This window comes from Bos indicus x Bos taurus, chromosome 1 (assembly GCF_003369695.1).
Source record: "Bos indicus x Bos taurus breed Angus x Brahman F1 hybrid chromosome 1, Bos_hybrid_MaternalHap_v2.0, whole genome shotgun sequence".
NCBI lineage: Eukaryota > Metazoa > Chordata > Mammalia > Artiodactyla > Bovidae > Bos > Bos indicus x Bos taurus.
The window spans coordinates 35,888,807-35,911,307 of record NC_040076.1 but is presented as its reverse complement, the minus strand read 5'-3'; the positions used below and the strand labels follow the sequence as shown (position 1 = coordinate 35,911,307).

Sequence of the window (22,501 nt, the reverse complement as noted above, 5' to 3'; positions counted from 1 at the left end):
TCTGTTTTAAGAACAGCACTTATTACCCAAAATACTTCACAAAACGTTGCATATTATAAGATATTTAGCTTGGACAATAGATAACTCTGAAAAACGTTCGTTAAATATTTTAAAAAGCAAATTAAATTTTTCTCCACCAGCTAAATTTCTGTACTTTTACTATGAGAATGTCATTCAAATTTCTAAAATAACCCCTGACTTTAAACATCTCTAATATATGTACTTCTTTTTAAAGCAATACTGTCATAAGATGCATTTGTAAAATTACTTAGATTTAGACAAAAGTAACTGAAAAACTTAAAGGGGAAGCCTTGAACACTATTAATTTTTTCCCCACATGAAAAGTACAGATAGCAGCAGAATACCCACTAAGTGACAATATTAACTGGTTTCGAAGGCACATTGTTAGTTACAACATCTGAAGTGGGATTTATTTGACGAATTCTGTGAAATTTTCAGAATATTTGCTGCAACTCAAGTAGAAAAGAGGCAAGTGTTCGCATACTATGTTAGCTTGTAGTCAAGAAAGACATTTCAACTAAAATTTGTCAACCCCCCAACATGAAATCACTTAGACATTGCTGATGTAGTATTTGGATGAATTTCTGTATAGAAGATTTTTTCAGACTGACAGTGTACTCAGTGCTTCAAGGGCTAGGTAAAATTAGTTCTCTTTTGGTCAACAGTGCCTAACTTCCACTAGATGAATCTTGGTCTCCAATCCCACTGTCCAGTGCCTGCCTTACATGGAGTTGTACTTCACGGGACCACATAAAGTGTTTACATTATAAAAGGCTTCTAGGTCACTTGGTTCAAATGTAATAGCCGGTTTCATTAATCTTCCAGGAGCAAGGGAACTCTCTCCTATAATTCTCAGGTTGATAAATTTGATTTTCCAAGTATTCTCCACGAAAGGGCAGCGGATGAGTCCAAAAATTTGTTCAAAAATGCCCAAACAAGTGTTTCCTCGGTGGACAGTCCCAGCAACTCCAACCATAACAAGACCATGGGGAGAAGCAGCATATTTTAGTCCATGGGAATCTAGGTTGGGACTGAGAAAAAGATACTCCTCTTTCACTAGTGACAGCAGACGAAGGCTCACAATTTCTGCTCCATGGTAGTCTATCACATTTTGTTCAGATGTGTTGTAATAAAACCTAAGCTTGACATCGTGCCAGAAGTGCTGTGGCCCCCATTCATCTTGAGGTGGTCCCAGAAGAGGATTCTGAGAATTCAGAAGTTCAAAGAACCACTGACAGAATTCTTCACCTAATCGACGAAAATCAACCTTTTCGGCGTTTTTTTCTTCTTTCTCCTGCTGATTAATAAAACCAAGGTTAATTCTCATACTTATTTTCTATCTAGGCTATTTCAGAGTCAAGTTTTCATGTACTAGTTGTAGCAGAAAGGAAATGAACCACCTATGAACTCAATGATAGTACATTCTTTCTCAAAACAGGGAGGCCATTTAAGAAACTCTCAGTTTAAACTTCTGACACTTCTAAGAAATTAAGATTCAACCAAGTCTCTTAAAATATCAGCATAAATTAAGTCAATAATAATGATTTACATAAGCATTTTCTCTTGATTGTGGCAGTGAATCACAGGTATGTTACCTGTCAAAACTTTCAAACTGCTTTAAATGAATACACCTACTGTGGTATATTTCATATGCAGCAAAGTTTATAATAAAACCAGTCTTTAAAAGACACCTCTAAATTTGATTGAAATACATTATTTTCTATGATTGGGATTAATTTCATACACAGGAAGTATGTTTTCCAAAGGAAATACTGTAAAAATACACCTGATAGACTACCATTCTAGTCACCATGTATTCCAGAGCAGAGTACTTCACCCAGATGTTTAAGATCTTATATTTACTGGGCACATGCTCCTACTAAATGTACTGGGCACTGCTTGGCACTTAAGTGCTATTTCCTTCTATCTTCACAAGTCTTATGACACGGATTTATTGTTATGCCTGTTTTATAAAGAAAACAAGGCCCCCTAATTTGAAGTCACATCTATATGATTTCAAAGTTAACACTCTTTTCAGTACATTAAGGAAGCCCTAGAAGATCCTTTCCTACTGTGAAGGCAAACATCTCTCACTTAATTTAATGTAAGTGTGTAGTTTAAAAACTTCAAGTTATCTAAAGGGTCAATAGGTATTTAAATATTCACACAGTATTTAAAATGCACAGTAGAAATACAAAGAAATACAAACAGCCAATGTCAGTTGGAGGAAGTTACTAAAATGGACTTTTTTTTATAAATAACAAAAATTTCTTTCATTTATGCAATTTAATGCCAAAGAAAGTCTTCAAAATAAGAAAGGGCTTACAACAGCATTCTTTTAAAGAAGGAGAAAAAAAAATTAGAGAACCAGAAGCTAAATTAAAATTAAATTGACCCTGCAGTCTATCTTGGAAAGGGGCATGGCAACCCACTCCAGTATTCTTGTCTGGAGGATTCTTTGGACAGAGGAGCCTGGTGGGCTAGTCATAGGATCACGACTGAAGTGACTTAGCATGCATGCATGCAGTCTATCTACTGTCTTTAAAAATCAAGTCTCCATTTGATAAAGGGCTGCAAAACATTTTTCCCTCACAAATCAACAAAATACCACATATACATTACTAAATATAAAAAAAAAAAAAAGGTTCAAAAGGTAGGGGATATATGTATATCTATGGCTGATTCATGTTCAAGTTTGACAGAAAACAACAAAATTCTGTAAAGCAATTATCCTTCAATAAAGACAATTTTTTTAAATACTTTGTCTTTGGTGCTTTACTGCTCTTTCTTTAGGATGCAAAAGACATAAAGCTAAAATTATAAAAAAATAAACATTAATTAACCATGTCACCCCAGATCTATGATTAGCTAAAGATTCTTACACAAAACTATGGTTTAGGATATTACTATGAAATCTGTTTTACCTGTTCAGAGAGTCTAATGTCCTCTGTCTTAACTGGCTCTGGTGTTTCCTTCAATTTTGGTTGTAACTGCTTTTTCCAGTAATCCTTTGCATGCTGAATAAGATTGTGTTTTTCAGTAGCTGGAGGTATAATAACACCCTGTGTTGCCAAGTACTTAAATATGATTTCTCGGTGGACTTTTCTTCGCCTCAAAAGTTCTTCTACACTTTGACTGTAGACTAATATTGCACGAATGGCATCTAAAAGAAAATTGTAAAGATTAGCAGAAAATCATGAGTCACTTGTAAATTTGTCCAGGGTTAGCAGAAACACTATCAAATGATATTTTATAAACTCTTCTCATGGCATTATTGCTTTTGTATGAGATGGTTATCATTTTTAAAAACCTGGTTGTCAGGTTTTGGGTTTTAAAAAAAATTTCTCTATAAATTTCCCTACCTAAAATTCCTCCTTCCTTTTACTTCTCGTAAGATATTGTGAATTTAAGCATTTTAAGGAATAGTTGTATTTTAAGAAAAAAACTGAAGAGAAAAAAAAATTCTTTCTAATAAGGTCAATAGACCTACATTCATTTACAATCTCTAAAAACAGACAAAATTACAATTCTTTTCAGTTCAATCTCCTTACTCTACAAATAATGAAAGTCAGGGATACATAAGGCATCAATCATCATACCTGTAAGAAGTGGCAGAGCCAAGACCGTCTCTTTTTTTTTAGAGAATTTCTGTTAAACAGACTAAACATTATTTTTATATGTGTGAGGTATGAAAGTAGTGAAAGTCACTCAGTCGTGTCCGACTCTTTGTGACCCATGGGATTATACAGTCCATGGAATTCTCCAGGTCAGAATACTGGAGTGGGTAGCCCTTCCCTTCTCCATGGGATCTTCCTGACCCAGGGACGGAACCCAGGTCTCCGGCATTGCAGGCGGACTCTTTACCAGTTGAGCCACAAGGGAAGTCCAAGAATACTGGAGTGGGTAGCTTATCCCTTCTCCAGGGGATCTTCCCAACCCAGAAACTGAACCGGGTCTCCTGCACTGCAGGTGGATTCTTTATCAACTGAGTTATCAGGGGAGCCCGTATGAAGTATACAGAATGGCAATAAAATGAACTCCTATATACACACGACACAGCTTAAGACATAGGAATAATTAGTATCTTTGAGGTCCTCACTTTACCTTTCCCTACATAATGCTATTCCCTCTCTCTCTTTACCTTACACGTAGATACTCTCCTAACTGCTATTTATCATTTCCTCGATTTTCGTTCTTTTTGGCTGCCCCTCGGGGCTTGTGGGATCTTTGTCCTTCGACCAGGAATTCCAGGAATTGAATCCAGACCTCCAGCTGTGGAAGCACAGAGTCCTAACCACTGGACCACCAGGGAATTCCCTCAATTTTCTTTATAGTAGTACAACGCAACCATGTATCCCTACAGAATATAGTTTGGTATTTCTTTGAATGGTCTATAAACCTAATCCATCACTATATTACTGTAATTTTAATTTTATTGTTTCTGAGATTAAGCTATGTGGATAAACACAGCTGTAGTCAACTGATTTCCAGTACTCTACCCAAGGTAATTACAGACTATGCCACAAGGCATTTACTTTTGTTTTATAGACTTATTATGTGTATCCAAATACAAACACTATTGCTTTGAACATTCCCACACTATTGGTGAATTTGACTAGAACTGTAATAGATTAAAATGCTGAATATAATTGATGGTGGATCTAAAAGCAAACAAGAAATGAAACTACCCAGTACACTAATGTCTCCCAGCCCAGAAGGGCAAGGAGAATGATCATCACCTGGAACCTGTTACAAAGATAGAATTTCTGGGCCTGCTCCAAAACTACTGAATCAGAACCTGCATTTTAACAAAATCCCTGAGAGATTCATGGGCACATTTAAGTTTGAAACACTAGGGTAAGCAATCTTCCATTTTAGGAGATAATATCAAACTTGTTTTCCAAAGTAGTAGTTCCAATTTACACTCCCCAGTAGTTGTCAAAGACTTACTTCACAAGATAAACAATACTTGAAGTTTATATGTTTAGTTTTTGGAAATTTGGTACATATAAAAGAGACCATATATTTTCGGATTTTATTTCATTTCTTTCTAAAGATGTTGACTATCTTTTCTTATGCTCTCCCCGCCCCTTCCACCACCCCAGAAATGATTCTTCACATCAACCTAACATTTTTGTATGAGGTAGTTTCATTTCTTGTTTGCTTTTAGATCCACCATCAATTATATTTTAATCTATTCATCAATAGTGTTAGAAGGTGATTACCATGTAAAATACATAAATGCCAAAGAACTACATTAATTCTAAAATTATTTTCAGTCTAACGTCTTAGAAATTCATTTGGTGTTCATGGTTCACTTTCAAATGAATGATCTTAAACGGCGAAAACGTAAAAGGTCTTAAAAGAGAAAGGCAATTTTAAGAGGCAGACTCTGATACTTAAGTCATAAGCAATATAGGAGTCAGAAATTTTCCCATTTTAAAGTAAATTTCAGCAAATTTAAAATAAAACTGGTCAGGTAATATACAAAATGATAAAGGCTTAACGTTCAAGCTACTCATTACATTACAACCAAACAATATTTGTAATCCATGAAATCTACTCTATCGAAATGTTTATTTGGTTCTGAATGTAGTCCTAGTACACAGAATCATCTCTGAAAAAATTTGGATCCAAAAAGAGACTTAGATTCAAACCGTCTACTGCTCTTTTATCACAGCAGTTGTTTTAAGCTCATAAAGCAGCAGACTGATAGTGTTTTTGATATCCTCCCCAAGCTCAAGAAAATAAGCAGCAGCTGATACTCCTCCCCTGATCGAAACTGAAAAAGGAGAACACCCGACTTCCAGAAATTTCTTTTAAAAAATCACTATTCACGTACCTTGAATTTTCGAAACGAAACAAGCAGCATTTGCCCATAACATTTAAAGGATTAAAACCTGGAAAGCAGCGCCATTTTCAGCCCACCATTTCCCCCAGTGCTTGGCGAGGCGGGGATGAGCCATGGATGGCTACGAGGCAACACAGCAGCTATACTGGCCACGATTCCCGGGGGTTCCGTCCAAGTGCAGTCGCGGACCGGCCGTGAGCGAGACCTACCACGGCCTCCACTCACACACTCCGGCAAGCTGTGGGCCGAGCGAGGCCAGAGGAGAGATGGCCACCCTTTGGGGGTTGGGGGGTGGGGTCTACCCTTACCTTGGCGGTCCTCAGGCTGCACCAGACGGTTGGTGATGGTGTCGCAGAGGGCCATGATCTCATCGTTGTCCAATAGGCTGAGCAGGTTACGACAGCCCTCCATCTCCGTGTAGCTGAGCCCCGTCATCTCGACCCCCAGAATGGGGGGAGAGGACGCCGCCAACAATGTCGCTTCCTTAGGCCCAGCGGGCCGGCGCCTTGGCAACAGATACCGGAAGTGCCTTTCCGGCCGTTCACCGCTAAAGAGCCTCGGGTATTCCAGACCCGTGGGCGGAAGTCGTAGTAAATGAGGGCACTCAGGAAACTCGGTGCTCCGATCGGTGGTTCCGGGCTGCTGGGAACTGAGAGAAGTATCTCGCATCTCACTTTAGGGAAGCTCCGCGTTTACACCGGAACGCCGGCCTTCCACAAGATAAAACGAAACCCTCAATTCCTCAGGAGTCACGCCTCCAAAAGAGCGCCTGGGAGGCCTGCGCAGTACAGGTGCGTGGAAAGCTGGCGTCGGCCCCCGCGCAAGGCGAGCTCCCGAGATGCAGCGGGGCCGACCAATGGAGGCGTCTCCTCCCCGCCCGCGGGGCTGGCCCCTCGGCAGCGCTCAAAAGTTGTCTGTGGCTACTTCAGAATTGGGTGGTACACCTGAAGTTTTATATTCTTAAGTTACATAGTTGTGTGTTGAAACAATCTGGCGTTGTTTAACGTTGTACTCGGAAAAGTTTAGGAAGAAAATCACCTGCCCTATGCCACGCCTGTCCGCCTTTCAGCTTCACTCGCCAACAAGCTGGGGTCTGCTATTGCTTCTCTTCTGATCCTCGCCGGCTTGGCTTTAGTCGAGGCATTATCGGGAATGGTTTAATGTTGGGGACTCTGAAAACCAGATTGCCAGAATTTTATTCCGTCATTTATTAACTGTGACCTTGAGCAAGCTCTTTGGTCTCCCAGTTTTCTTTCTTGAAATAGATACAGTAGAGATACCTACCTGATGGGGTTGTTGGAACGGGGGAGGAGGGTGAAGAACCGTAGCGCCTAGAAAGAGCCCAGTATGTATTAGTTCATCATTTACTAATTTACAAATGTTAGTGTCAACATTTACGAGAGGCTTAAATGCACTGTCACTGGCTTCTGTCTCCTTCCGTTGTTTTAGCCACCGTTTAGATTTATTAACATTAATTAGATTATTGCCAGTTAGTAGCTAAAATGTGCACACTTGCATATCCAGATGACTTGCCAGTGGATGTCATTTAGGGTACATTTTAGTTATCAGATACCAATTCTTCGTTTTTCATTAAGCGTTGATCGCCTACCATGAGAAATGACACATACTCTTCTCCGAGAAGCCTTTGGGAGTGTTGCAAATAAAGAGATAAGTGCTCATGATACTGGTGCGGAGCCACATGAAAGACATGCCCAAAGTGTGTGTGTGTTTAACATATTTACTGAGCATTACTCGCTCACTTTAACTTGCCAGGCACTGTTCTTTATGCTGGGAACAATTATAGGTCTTTTCAGTTCAGTTCAGTCGCTCAGTCGTGTCTGAATCTTTGCGACCCCATGAACCGCAGCACGCCAGGCCTCCCTGTCCATCACTGACTCCCGCAGTCCACCCAAACCCATGTCCATCAAGTGAATGATGCCATCCAGCCATTTCATTCTCTGTCGTCCCCTTCTCCTCCTGCTCTCAATCTTTCCCAGCATCAGGGTCTTTTCCAATGAGTTAGCTCTTCACGTGAGGTGGCCAAAGTATTGGAGTTTGAGCCTCAACATCAGTCCTTCCAATGAACACCCAGGACTGATCTCCTTTAGGATGGACTGGTTGGATCTCCTTGCAGTCCAAGGGACTCTCAAGAGTCTTCTCCAACACCACACTTCAAAAGCATCAATTCTTCGGCGCTCAGCTTTCTTGATAGTCCAACTCTCACACCCATACATGACTACTGGAAAAACCATAGCCTTGACTAGACGGACCTTTGTTGGCAAAGTAATGTCTCTTTTTAATATGCTGTCTAGGTTGGTCATAACTTTCCTTCCAAGGAGTAAGCGTCTTTTAATTTCATGGCTGCAATCACCATCTGCAGTGATTTTGGAGCCCCAAAAATAGTCAGCCACTGTTTCCCCATCTATTTGCCATAAAGTGATGGGACCGGATGCCATGATCTTCGTTTTCTGAATGTTGAGCTTTAAGCCAACTTTTTCACTCTCTTTCACTTTCATCAAGAGGCTTTTGAGTTCCTCTTCACTTTCTGCCATAAGGGTGGTGTCATCTGCATATCTGAGGTTAATATTTCTCTCAGCAATCTTGATTCCAGCTTGTGCTTCTTCCAGCCCAGCGTTTCTCATGATGTGCTCCGCATATAAGGGAAATAAGCAGGGTGACAATATACAGCCTTGATGAACTCCTTTTCCTATTTGGAACCAGTCATGTCCAGTTCTAACTGTTGCTTCCTGACCTGCATACAGGTTTCTCAAGAGGCAGGTCAGGTGGTCTTGTATTCCCATCTTTCAGAATTTTCCACAGTTTATTGTGATCCACACAATCAAAGCCTTTAGTATAGTCAGTAAAGTAGCAATAGATGTTTTTCTGGAACTCTCTTGCTTTTTCTATGATCCAGCGGATGTTGGAAATTTGATCTCTGGTTCCTCTGCGTTTTCTAAACCAGCTTGAACATCTGCAAGTTCTAGGTTCACGTATTGCTGAAGCCTGGCTTGGAGAATTTTGAGCATTACTTTACTAGCATGTGAGATGAGTGCAATTGTGCGGTAGTTTGAACATTCTTTGGCATTGCCTTTCTTTGGGATTGGAATGAAAACTGACCTTTTCCAGTCCTGTTGGAGCTTGCATTTTAGTAAGAGACAGAAATGTAATAATGCCAGGAAATTCTATGGCGAGAAGTCAGAGGGATGGAGGAGAGGATGTTGATAGTATATACAGGCTGTGAAGAAAGGCTTCTTTAAGTGACACTGAAGGAAAATCTGAAAAAAGTAAGAGAGACTGAACCACAGAAGAGTGTTCTAGGAAAAAGCAGCAATACAGGTTCTGAGGAAAGAACAGAATGCTTGGCATATAGGAAGGAGGCCAGGAGGCTGGAGCAGCTTGTGCAAAGAGAAGGCGGTAAGAAGTGAGGTTAGAGCTGTAGTCAAGATTGATCTAGAGCAGGGTTTCTCAACAGAGGCATTGTTAACATTTTGGGCAGGATAATTCTTTTTTGTGGGTCTGTCCTGTGCATTATAGGATGCCCAACTGCATCCCTGACCTCTACCCAATGGATGCCAGTAGCACCTTCTCCACTAGTTGGGCTGCCAAAATATCTCCTTCCTCAAATATTTCCTTGGGGTGGGGGGCGGGGTGGTGTGCAAAATTCCCTCAGTTTAGAACCACTGATACAGAACCACCTCTCCAAAAGTGCTTTCTAAGATGAAACTATTTTGCATCTGTGCTAATATAGTAACTGTCAGCCAGCCACACATAGCCATTGAGCTTTTGTAAGGCAGCTAGTATAGCTGTCAGTGAATTTTAAATTTTATTTGAATTTTAAGTTACTTGTAGCTAGTGGCTACTGTATCAAATAGTGCAGTCTAGAGTCTTACAGCCCGTTGTAAAGACTTTGGGTTTAATCTTTTACCTCAGTCTGTATTTCCTATTCTCAGTCTCTTCAGACTAGTCACAATGGTTTTCTTGTTTTTTTATGTCTTAAACTTACCATGCAGGTACTTGCCTCAGAGCCTTTGCTCTTACCTGGCACATTCTTCATCCCCTCAGATGTCCGAGTGGCTGTCTTTCCCTTACTTCATTATTTCCCCTGCTCAGCAGTTATCAAAAGTGCTATCATCATCTCTTATCATCCTGTTTAAAATCACCACCTACAATGCCATGCTTACTTATTCTTCTCTACCTACTTTTCTCTATAACATTTATATTGTACTTTTGCACCTACCCACCCCCCGCCCCCACCAAGTAGAATGTGAGTTCTGGGATTCAGGGATTTTTTTTTTTTTATTGTCTATAAACAGGCTGGCACATAGTATGCAATAAATATTTGTTGAATAAATGAATGAACTGTAAAGCCATTGGAGGATTATAATCAGACTGGATCGTTTTGGCTGCTGTTGTCTAGAACAGACTGCCAGAAAGGCAGGGAACTCAACTAGAAGATTAATAGTCCAGGTGAGAGTGGAAAACATGAAGTCAGAGATGACTGGAAAGTTTTGATTTGAGCAACTGGAACTGCTGTCTACTGAGAGGAGGAAGACTGGGAGATATAGGTTTCAATAGAGAAATCCAGAATTATCAAGAGAGATCTGCTTTCTGGAGAGTGTAATGATGCTCAAGAAGATTAAGCAAAGAATGAGTGAAGCAGAAAAAGAAGTACAGGTAGAGGGAGTAGCAGTGAAAACTGCATGGAACAACATGGCTGTTTTTGGCTAGAACAAGGACAGTACAGGAGCCATAACATGAAAAGAAAGTAAAGTCAGTAAAATTGTAACAGGAAGGGCTCAGCAATAGGCCCTTCAGGCACTTAATTCTTAAACTTTGAAGATTGGCTCTCCCCTTTTAACAGACATGGAAGTCTCAGCTCTGTGGGATGGGCTTAGTTGCCTTAAAGCTATCATGCTAGAATTTGAATACATTTGATCTCACATCTTTGAGCTTTTCTCATTTAACTACATTCTGGTAGTTTCACTGAATACTTCATGGGAAAAAAAAAGTTTTCTAGATTAGCAGATTTGGGGTATAAGATCTGGTAAAAATATTCATTCAACAGTAGTTGTTTAAAACCTATTAAAGGTGACTTCCTTAAATGCCCTGGAAATTGGGTTTCTAAGAAGGCTCTATACATTTAATAGTTTACCTGCTAGGGAAATATGAAGAACCTTGTTGATTTAGATCTGTGGTTTTCAAACATTAGTGTGTATCAAACCCACCTAGATGACTTAAGGACAGATTGGTCCCTCAGCTGATCAAAAATTTAGCATTTCTATTTTCTTGGGGACAGGGCACAATGTAATTTACGGAATCCTGTGAAAGTGCCAACTCCTAACCACTGCACTGCCAGAGAAGTCCCCCAAATTTAGCGTTTCTAGTAAGTTCTCAGGTGATAATGCTGCTGTTCTGGGGACCACACTTTTAAGAATCACTGCTAGTAGAGAATGAAACATCAAGCAGCCATGTCTACCAGACTTCATCCTTGTCTCTGAAATCACTGATCCTCAGGCAAGTCTAACCCTCTTCCACTTGGATATTATCAGATCCACTTGTGCCCCATATTTGTAGGGAAAACTGCATGGCAGAATGGAAACTACATGACGTGGTTTTAGGAGGAAACATCAGATTTTTCATTCTCACCTCTGCATTTATTAGCTATGTGACTAGCCAGGTTACTTAACCTTCCTGAGCCTTCGTGTCTAAAAAGCACTGCTGCTAACCGTATTTGGGTTAACAATTAGAGGTAACATACATAAAGTAAGCTGGTACACAGTAATTTTTTCTCCATTTGCATTACCCATAAATAAGGCATAGATCTCTCTCCCATTTTCAGTTTTTATTCGAAGTAATACTGGATTGCCTCCATTTCCGGTATGGGTAGATATACAGCCCAAATTTCTGGCTTCATTATCGGTTGATTCTTGAAATCAGTATGAATTTTATGCTATGAAAGCAATCTAACTCATTTGCCTTGGAAATGTATTTAACATTCGATTGCTTCCCAGCATTCCTCAAATTCAGAAAAGAAAAATAGGAAGTTGAGATAACCCCAGTAACTTTATATCTAAATACCTCAATGCATTTATTTAATCATCTAAGATCATATGACCATGAATCATAGATGGTGAATCCTAGATCTCAGCTCTGGAACGCTTTAATAACTTTCTCATAGTGTTTTTCAAAGCATAACATTTGTAATATTTGCAAATCACCATAATTAACAGAATATCTATTCTTTCATTTGCAGTGCTATCATCGCATCAAAGAGCTTCTCTTTCTACTTCAGCTCTCACTTAAGTTGAAAATTATAGCAAAAAGTATAGGAGGTTTACCTTTGTTAGTGAGCCAAAAGAGTAGAAGCCCTCATGACCAAGGACCTCCTTTTAGGTACAGATTACTGGCTTAAACATGTTCCCAATGAGGTGCTTCTGTAGGAACCAATTATCATAATGTACATCTTATTTCAAAATGACTTCACAGTCTTTAAGTTCCACCAGAGGCTCTTCATCTCTGAAGAATTACCAATGTAGATCAGTCCATCCACTGTCCTGGAGAGTTCTGACATTTGTCTTTCATGTACTAAGTTTGCAGAGGCTACTATTTCATACTGAAACTACTTACCTGAAATAACTTTAGTAAACAGTGTTCTATCAACTTGTAATTCCTGCATATGGACATTAGTTTAAACAATGTCTAAAAATATCTATTTTGTGTAAACTTTTAGAGTTTTGTTTTCCATGTATTTTAAAATCACTCAATAATCTGAATATAGTAATATTAACTGAAATACCTCATTCTCTTATGAAGCATAAATTTATTTAACATTTACCTTAAGCCTAATTCCTTTTGAAGTAATGTGCTACATAAAACTGAACACTTCATTACCAACAAGGACAATGTTTTATTGAACAAATCTATGTACAGTACAAAAAATTTCTTGAAATGAGACACTATTGTTGATTTATTGCAGTTCAATGGCTCAGTTTTAATTTGTACTCTTATAAAATGCAAAGTAAAATAATTTAATGTTCAACAAGGAAGCACAAATTTCCTTTCTTGCTGAATCTGTAATACCTTTCACATATTAACAATTCCAAAATGCATATGCAGCATTTAGTCATTCTGAAAAGGTGTTTTACAGTACCAAATAAATTAAAAAATAAACACTACCATTCTTTTTAGGTTTTTCCACCCATACTACAGTTTGAACCAAATATGAAAGGAGTACGGCTGTACTTTCAAGTGTGATTTGAAGAGAATCACAAGTTTGATGTTATAAGTTATCTTTTCATTATATAATTGGTGGTTTAAAAGAAAAAAAATATGGCTAAAGCCCAAAGTACCAGTGTCCTTGTCCACGAAGGGTCTCCTTTTCTATCTTCTCCATAATATCTGAGCAGCAAAATTTCAGATTTGCTATTCTTTTGACCTTACTGAAACATGGCAGAAAGCTAGTATTTAATATTTCAATGGAAATTTTTATTTGACAATGAAGGATTGAAACCTGGTCCATGTAAGATAAACACACCCTTAAAATAGAAGGAGTAGAGAAGAAAAAGAGAAGATTTTGAGGAAAAAGAAGAAAGCTTCCTTGTCTTCTGAATCCCACATTAAAAGTGTTAGAAGTTTATGCACCTCGTAAAAGCAAAATGATGTAAGTTTTATAAGGCATACATAAGAAAATGCACATATTCTTTCAATAGCAATTATTTGATAAGAGGTTAGAAATAGAACATTGTGGTCCAATAGAATTTTATAAAACAATCCCTTGATGTATAAACCAATTTGATCTCAGTCTTTCAGAAAGTTTTCCCTTAGTAAAACAAAAGTAGAAATAAAACCTCAAATTAAAGACAAAAAAATAACAAGTGGAATATGTTTAAAATATTTTGGTATGAACTACAGAATGAGTGAAAACAATTTGCAGACATGGATTTATGTCAATAGTTACAACTTATAAAAAATAAAAAGTTAAAAATGTGATAAAATGTTAAGCTGTGATTTTAAACTTCTGGAAAAGATACAAAGCAGAAATATTTCAAAATAACTTCATTGCCCATATGAACTAGTCTCCAAACAGGCTTTTTTATTACATGACTGAACTGAAATAGAACTCAAGTATTATATTTTAGTATCAGGAAGCATGGAAAATGGTTTTTTTCTTTAGTTGACCTTAAAAGACATAAAAATCTGATCAAGTTGTTTATCTTATGTTATTTAAATGTAAAATCCATAGCCTAATATAGGCTACATAACAAAACAAAAACCTGATTTGACTGAAATGGACTGATGACTATCAATTGCATAGTAGTAAATGCCTATGATAAATAATAAAATTGGGACATTATTTTAGATATCTGGTTTACCATGACCTGGAAATCCTAATTTAATATGCTGCCCACGAAGAAAAGTCTCACTTCCTTAGTGGCTTCATTTAAGAAGCTTTAATATCCAAAAATTTATAATGTAGGGTCTCATGAGATTATATACTTTGAACAAGAATATACCAGTTGGAATAACTGGAATATTTGGTTGACATATTTGTACGTTAATAGCTCTGTTTTTAAGGAATCTACCTTTGCAGCTTTTGTTCATTTTACCCCTGCTATAGATTAATACCCTATTAGGTAAAAGGAAGTCTTTAAGCTTCTTCTTTTAAAGACTATATAAGTGGAACACATCGGAGAGGGTATTTTTAAAAACTTTTTAAACAATTTATTGGCTATTAAGTTAAAATCTTCCTTAGGAAAATTACTGGTCATCAAAGAAAATAAATGCATCAATATATCTTACTGTGTTCTTGCTGTGCAAGTTTTTGTGTAAATATTTCCTTTTATATATAAAAATCACTATTCAGGCCAAATTTATCAGAAATAAATAAGAAAGCATGAGTAATATGGCTTATTTTAGAATAAACTCTAATTGAATAAAACCAATGAATTCTTGACCTGATTCTTGGCTGCGTATTTTTTTTTTTACAGCCAGTTATTTTCATAGGACTGTACTTAGATAACTCACATTAATGTCTAAAGGACCTTACTATGAATCATCAAGCAATGTCCTAACACTACTCTATATACAAATAGAAATATCCCAGTGTGCTTATACCATTATTCACATTGAAAAATTTGCAATTCAGTGTTTTCTTTCAACTAAGACATCTAAGACAGCCTTTAATGGTCTTATATTCCTCCCATCTCTCCCCAGAGTTACCGCTAGTATTGAGGCTGCTGCTTACAGCTCATTGGTATTATAAAAATGGAAAGTGGAAGGTTCTGTCAAGAGCTCATTAGCAAAGCACTATTGTTTTGCCTCCTGTTAATTTTCAATGCTGGCATGTCATTCATTGAACTCTGACCTAATCAATCCTCTGGAAACAAGTTACAATCTTTTATGGCTAGGATGGTGGTAAGTTTTATTCTGTCAGTTTCTAAATAATAATAAACCAAATAGAAATGGTTCTTTAAAGCATGTTTGATCCAAAAGAAGGACAAAATCTGATTACGCATGACAAGAATCCTATTTGTAGAATACTTTAAATTGTTTATTGTAAACCACTCCTTCTTTTATATATATATATATATAATGGGTTAGTTCTTCCCTTTCTGTAAGGCCATAGCTGGTTATTCTTTTTGACTGGTTGCCTGAACATGTTTCTCACATAAGCGAAACTGAACATGCTGCTATTGATCATCATCAACTTCTTTAAAAAAAAAAAATGTGGTTTCTCTGGATAACTGGTACTTTGGGAGTTTTGTAATAACCCTTTTGGAGTCTAAACCAGCACATCTCCTCTGTGGGTTCATTCTAGAAAATGTGCTTTGTCTTTATCTTTAGTAATCCAAGATCGCTCTAAAATTAAGGCCATCAGGGAAATAGCAAAATGATGATGCATTTTCTTGTAGTGCATTTTGCACACTACTGCTTGATCGACAGATCTTTCTGAAACATTTTTATCAGGCACCTGTAAAACAGAACACGTCTGTTAATTCATATTTTATAGATGTTCATCTAGTATTCTAAGTTAGATTTCCTGTTTGTTTATACCCTTACTCATTCAAAGAATATTAATATTAGTAGAAAAGTATGTTCTTCTTTAGCTCAGTTTTTCAATTATTTTGTTTAAAAAAAATTTTTGTTTTTGTAATAGAGGCTCAGCTTCACTTGTTTTATATTCTGGCATGCAGATGAAAAACATTTTCATCATAATTAGTTTGTCTTCAGATTTCTTATTACATAAAAACATAGAATGAAGAAAAGCCTCAGGTAGTTAAAATGTATGATCCAAAAAGTATGAAAAAACTGTGTTTAAGTTCTGGCTTCCACAAGTTCATAGGCCTATGCCTGTGCAAATTACTTGTGAATGTCAGTTGCTTGATATATAAAACAGGAACAGAACCTTATGGTGGTTATATGGATTACACGAAATAACGTATGGAGTAGTGCTTTATTATCTGTGTTATACAAATGTTAATTTTTTTAACCTTATGACGATTTATGGCATTTTCTACTTCTACAGATATACCTACTGAGAAGACAGCAGACTTACTTTCATCATCTGAATCAAATCCAAAGAGGGTCTGACATTTCTTTTGTGCAAGGTGAGCCTCAAGTGCTTCTGCATTACAGTAGGTGGTCAGGCATTTGCCACATCTTAATCTTTTCACTGATTTTTTACAAACGTTATCTTGATCAGAACAGGCATCTACCCTATCAGTCAGAAATTTTCTGCGTTTTGGCATACTAAGGTACCGTTCATCAAGGTAACTGGGAGGCAATGGTCTGACATATGGCTTTGTTAAAATTAAGCCATATGAAGTGTGTTCGCTCGTCGGATTTGGTTTGGAAGGTGCCTGAGATACTGGCAGGGTATTGTGTTCTTGTGGTACAACACTGGGTAAAATGGAACCGTTTTCTGTCCTGATTCTATTTGTATCAATTTTCAAAGCAGGATCTGATGAAACTAAAGGTGTCTGCTCTATTCCACTGTGTCCATTGACTAAATCATTAATACTACAATTATTTTCAGAATTTGGTTCTATGTCAGGCATCTTTTGGTCTGTCAAGCTTGTATCAGAAACAGTGTCATCAGAATGTTCATTTCCATTCTGAATTAAACTGTCTGTTTTCTTTTCCATACTTTCTATACATGTCTTTGGTTCTGTAATATCTTTCCTTGATTTGCTAGTAGAAACTGGCAGACTAGTAGTCTGTCTCTCATTACCAGATGAGTCTTTTTCCTGATGATTAGATTTTGAGTCTGTAAGAACATCCCAAAGAATTGCTTCACTTGGTTGTGCAGATGATTCTGGTGTTTTACTTAAATAATGCTGAGCTTCATGTTCATATAGCAGAGGAAGATCTTCAAAAAGCTCATGGCATTCTGGAAAACTACACTGAGCTTGAAATATCCTGTGACTTTTTGTGTGCTGAGCAAGTTGGAATGGCAGCTTAAATGATTCATTGCAATTAAAATGCAAACAAAAATACACATTTGGATAGCTGTGTCTATTAAGGTGATCTATAAAATGTTGAGAATCTTCAAATTGCCTTTGACAAAATTTGCATTTTCCTTTGCTCCACTTCATTACTGTTTGCCGCACATTTAAATCAGTTGGATGTACAGTCCTTGCATGCTTATTCAGAAATCCAATTCTTTTAAATATCCTGACACAGCCAAGAGCAGGGCACTTAAAATTTCCTTCTTGATCTGTTGCATATATGTCTTTTGGATGGCACACAGCTCCATTGATTTTATGAAGTACTGAACTTTCTTGATTCAGGTCATAGTCATCTTCTTCATAATCACCTTCCTCATCTTCTTCCTCCTCATAGTCATCCACACAGATAGGTAATGGCTCTGAGACATTATTTAAAGAAGTATCAGGGCTGCCATTTTCAGTAATGTTTTCAATAACATCTTCTGATACATTTACAGGAATTTCAGTGAATTCACCCACATGTGCAGGGATGACGTCTTTGTTTCTGTCACTGGAACCAGTAATAGTCTCTACTTCCAAATCTTTATTATCAGAATTCCCATTTTCAAATGAAATGAAAGTATCAGAACAATTCATTTCTTCTAAAGCAGGATTTTCTTGATCCTCTTGCTGAGCTGCAGCAATTTGCTGTCTCTGTATTTTCTTAACGTGATTCTTTAAATGCTTCTGCATAAGTCCTCTGTTTCTAAATTTCCTGCCACATATCACACATGAAAAACTGCCCTTTTTCTGATGAGCCTGGGCATGCCTTACAATGTGACCACCTAGAAATTCCTTGTTACATAACATACACCGATGCCTTGGGACATTGTGATCTACTCTGGAAGCATTAAGAGCTGTAAGGTTTTTCTTTGCGTTAATAGGGCCTTTTGGTTGCACTCCAGATATATCATCAGGATCAAGCTCTCCAGGGCTCTGATCTGTAAGAGAGTCAAGCCCTTCCTCTAAACTGTGCTGATCCAATGCCTTTTTTACATTACCTGCAGAATTTTCCAGTGCACTTTCATTTAGAAATCTAACTGCTGACTTATCACTCAGTAATGCTACACAGTTTTTCTTAATCATTATGAAGTTCCAGAATTCAGGATCAAAAAACAATCCCTTTTTCAAAATTGGAAGTAATTCAAAACGAACACGATTTTGAACACTACTTGTGCCTTCATTGTATTCTTCATCTGGACGTTTGTAAAGCTCTTCAACAGTATGATAAGCTTCCAAGGAGCGTTCAAGAAAAAATATCGAGAGTGCACAAATCCTGAGAATCTCCAAATCATTTGGTAAAAAATGTGCAATTGTTTTATAAATTAGACATTTAGTTTTGGGATCATCATGAAGATCTAGTTGTAGAGCACAACCACATATTTCAACACAAATTTGTAAGCCTTCTTCTTCAACCTGTAAAAGAAAAATTACCACTGAATACCTTCTAAAAAATCAACACTTACTAGTTTATCTTTTTAAAATACAACTCTGAAACAAAAGCTGAATAAACAAACATAGCATTCTAAACATGCAATTTTCTTCAATGGGTAGCCTTGTTTACTCTTTTTTAATATATAAATAAATTTTTATTTATTTTACTTGAGAATAATCTGGAAAAGATAGCATTTTAGCTTCAATTTATTTAATTTTCAAGTTTATGAGCCTTACTAACCATAATACAAAATATTATAACCTTATGGTGATTAAAATATAAATGCGTCATAAACTTATGGTGATTAAAGTTTATTACAAATCTAGATTTTTTTAAAAAAGGATGGGTTATGGAAACTCATTCATAAAGCTGCACTAAATAATATTATTTTACTTATTAAGTAATATTATTTATCAAAATAAGCAGAGAAATGTAATCCATATAAAGAAGGCAATTACAAACTTTCCAAATCAGTAAGGTATCAGAATAATGAACGTACTGAAAGTTATCTGAAAAGTACTCAAGCTTTGAAACTTTTACTGATGACTCAAATATAACTGCATCAAGCTTTTAGTTGGGAATTTGTTGATTATCCACCTGAATTCAAGTTATAAATAATGCCTCTAGTGATTTGGAATGATCTGCTCATTTGAATAGAAAGAGATAAACTAGTCTGTTTTTAACAGTTGTGTGTGTGTATCATATCGGCTGCATATGGTAAATTACAGATGACGGGGGGAACACAACTTGGCCATCCTCATGTCCTCTGAGTTCCTTACATGCTGTGTAACCCTTACTTACAGTTCTACAAGCAGACCTTAACTTTGCATATCACTTTACCTAGATGGTAAATTCCTACCTATCTCCTACTCAATCTTTGAGAATCCTAAATAGCAGGGACAGTATCTCATGTGGTTACTATCTTCTGTGGTTAGCACAGGAGTTGGCATATAAAGACCTTTGAATAAGTGTTTGCAGAATGAATGAGATCAGATATATTATACCAATTTTAGTCTTCTGTAAATCTACCATTTACAACTTGGAATCCTTTTCTGAATTTAAATTTCTTATTTCTTATTGTTACTTATAATTTCTAATGGTCAGTTACAAAACCTGCATAAAATTTTCCAGATACAGTAAATGCAAATCCACTACTTCAAGACAATTCATTCTTTTTCTCCAAAGTTCTATCTACATCCTCTACCTTTCTTCATGAATTATAATGTACTTAGTTGCTGAGGTTTAAAAAAATTTCAGAATCATCACAAAAGTGAACATGCTAAGGCTACTTTCTAACCTGAAAGCCTTTAACAATTCCACTACATTTAGGAATTGTTTCAAGTTTTAGTGTAATATTCAGTCCCTTCTGAATCTCTAGCAACCTGAACCCCACAGTAACTAAACTCTTTGATTAGTTTCCCCATCCACACTCTCCTGTTAATGCCACTGGACAGTTATGAGAACCAAATAATAAAATGAGGAAAAGAGGCTCTGTAAACTATGAAGTCCTCTACAAATATTAGTATTATCCTATTCTACCATTTAACACCCAGCTGAAAGCAGCCTCCTTTGTGAAGCTTTTTCAGATATGCTATCTGTAACATCTCCTTCTGAACTCATACAGCATTCATTACCTGTGCCTCCTTTCACAGCACTGAGGCATATGAATGATCTATTCCATCAGATAAAAATGTTTTTAGTAGAGTGTATAAGAAATTAAGCACATTTTAAATACTTACTTCATCTTTGAATTTTTCTTATCATGTATTCTTAGGTTGACCATGCATGTGACATTGAGAAAGTTCTAAGATAATTGACTGAACTTCACCTATATTTTAAACTTTCTGTAAGAGTCTCTCAGTTTTCGGTGAAAAGTGAAAGTTTTAGTCACTCAGTCATGTCTGAGTCTTTGCAACCCCATGGACTGTAGCCCTCCAGGCTCCTTTGTCCATTGGATTTTCTAGGCAAGAATACTGGAGTGGGTTGCCATTCCCTTCTCCAGGGAACTTCCTGATCCAGGGATTGAATCCAGGTCTTCTGCACTGCAGGCAGATTCTTTACCATCTGAGATGAGAATCATTTGTTTAAAAAATATAGACAGAAATCTTTATTTTTAGAAAAGTTTTATAGGTGATTCTGATGCACTTCAAATATTAAGTGCAAAATTTGCACTCTATAGCATAGATTTTTTTTTTTCCCCATTTTTTGGTGGCATGAGAGGTTAACTTTGATGATGCATTTAAATGACAAATGACTATTTAATAATGAAGCTATTAGTGTAGTTAGCTAAAAAGAACCTAAAAAGTCCTCTGATGCAATGCTTTATATCATCGGAATATGATACAAAACTTTGTTATCAGGGGAATATGATCATTACATGGTCATACATCTAATGAGTAATGCAGTAATAAATATGATAAATGCATAAATGTATAAAAAATTAAAATATATTATTTAATGGATGCTTCCTTATGTATTTAAAAGTAACCCACATAAAGATTCAGTTAAATGGAGCTATCGAAAATGTAAGGTAGCTTTATCTTTCCTATCTTTGTATTCAAAGTTCTGTTAATATTTGAGGAGAAAAAGTACAAAGATCTAAGGATCTACTCTCATGTGTATATAAGAATCTTATGTAGAACTGTACACACTTGCCAGTAGCCCATGAAAAACTTGCTTCACAAACAGGTCATGGGTTTTTACTCTTATTTTAAATAAACATTTTAAAAATTTGTCCTTAGGTTTCAAAAATGCCTCAGAATTAATTGTTCCTTTTCATTCTAAACATCAAACTTAAAACTATGAACTGTATTTCTCTATGACAGTGAATTAGGTATTACCTATAGTTACACAAAGATCATCTGCAAATTAGTTAAGATTATATAAACAGGATTTAGAATAATGTTAAAAGTGACAGGCTTATTTAATTTTAAGAAAAGAGAGAACAGCTTCTTACAGAAGCAAGTTGTTCCCACATAAAACTTCACGTAACACTAAATTGGCTTTTTATCTCTTTTTTTTCCAGTTATTTTCATTTACGTATAAGCTTTGTGTCTTGGGAGTTTGAGGTTAGGGGGAGGGGAGTATATAATATATGGAGAACGTGGCCTTAAAATCTTTCTTTACTTCAATTACATGATCAAATAAATTTTATGAGATGCAAGTTTCCGTGAACTGTCATTTAACTTAAAATGAAGGGATAAATATATACTATTTACCTCATCTTTAATGATTTTCATGAAAGGAAATATGACTCTCACATTAGTTGCTGTTCTTAAAAGCTGGTAGCACTGATCTACAAAAACTTGTTTTGAAGGATTAGACTTTAGCTGAAGTTTACTCCATATGAAAATCAACTCCCTGTAAATGAGAAAAAAGAGAAATATCAAAAATACAGTTTATTCAAATACAAACATTACCTGTCTTTCCTTTATTCTGTAGTGCCCTGGCTGGGATGTATACAAAGTGGGTGTAAGTGGATATTACGTTAACTCCAAGCTACTTCCAAAGCTACCTGTTTGGGACTAACAGAAGCTGGGGGAAAAGGAGAGATCAGAAATTACGACTTGCAATGGTACAGAATGTATCCCAATCATATGCCAACAAACCTAAAGCATCTCTAGTACTTGATCAAAACACATTCTAATTTCAATATACCAATATTAATGAGATTACTTAAAAAAATAACTTTGACCTTTAAATTAATAT

General features: G+C 36.5%; 2 protein-coding genes and 1 long non-coding RNA gene across 5 annotated transcripts in view; 1 reads left to right on the top strand and 2 right to left on the bottom strand.

The window, feature by feature from the left end:
• Window positions 1-402: 402 nt before the first annotated feature.
• C1H3orf38 (chromosome 1 C3orf38 homolog) lies at window positions 403-6,603 on the bottom strand. Of its 2 annotated transcripts, none has more exons than XM_027552838.1 (3): window positions 6,181-6,603; window positions 2,946-3,184; window positions 403-1,318 (listed from the first exon to the last, which is right to left on the bottom strand). In XM_027552838.1, exons 1-3 carry the CDS (start codon window positions 6,539-6,541, stop codon window positions 743-745), a joined length of 1,176 nt encoding a protein of 391 aa, XP_027408639.1. In that variant the 5' UTR covers window positions 6,542-6,603; the 3' UTR covers window positions 403-742. The 2 variants fall into 2 exon arrangements, with proteins under 2 accessions (XP_027408639.1, XP_027408676.1); XM_027552875.1 differs by having other exon boundaries at window positions 403-1,315; window positions 6,181-6,566.
• The window catches only part of LOC113899765, a 77,871-nt gene continuing 61,861 nt past the window's right edge, over window positions 6,492-22,501 (top strand). Inside the window, exons 1-2 of the long non-coding RNA XR_003512987.1 lie at window positions 6,492-6,663; window positions 16,398-16,479. This is a non-coding gene — a long non-coding RNA (uncharacterized LOC113899765). The remainder of the gene's footprint in view (window positions 6,664-16,397; window positions 16,480-22,501) is intronic.
• The window catches only part of ZNF654 (zinc finger protein 654), an 87,479-nt gene continuing 77,737 nt past the window's right edge, over window positions 12,760-22,501 (bottom strand). Inside the window, exons 7-9 of one of the 2 annotated variants that reach the window (XM_027552787.1) lie at window positions 22,012-22,153; window positions 16,428-18,774; window positions 12,760-15,842 (exon numbers count right to left, since the gene is read on the bottom strand). In XM_027552787.1, the coding sequence (XP_027408588.1) occupies window positions 15,835-15,842; window positions 16,428-18,774; window positions 22,012-22,153 (2,497 nt within the window). In that variant the 3' untranslated portion in view covers window positions 12,760-15,834. Of the gene's footprint in view, window positions 18,775-22,011; window positions 22,154-22,501 lie in introns of both variants that reach the window. The other variant, XM_027552764.1, reaches the window with a different exon arrangement.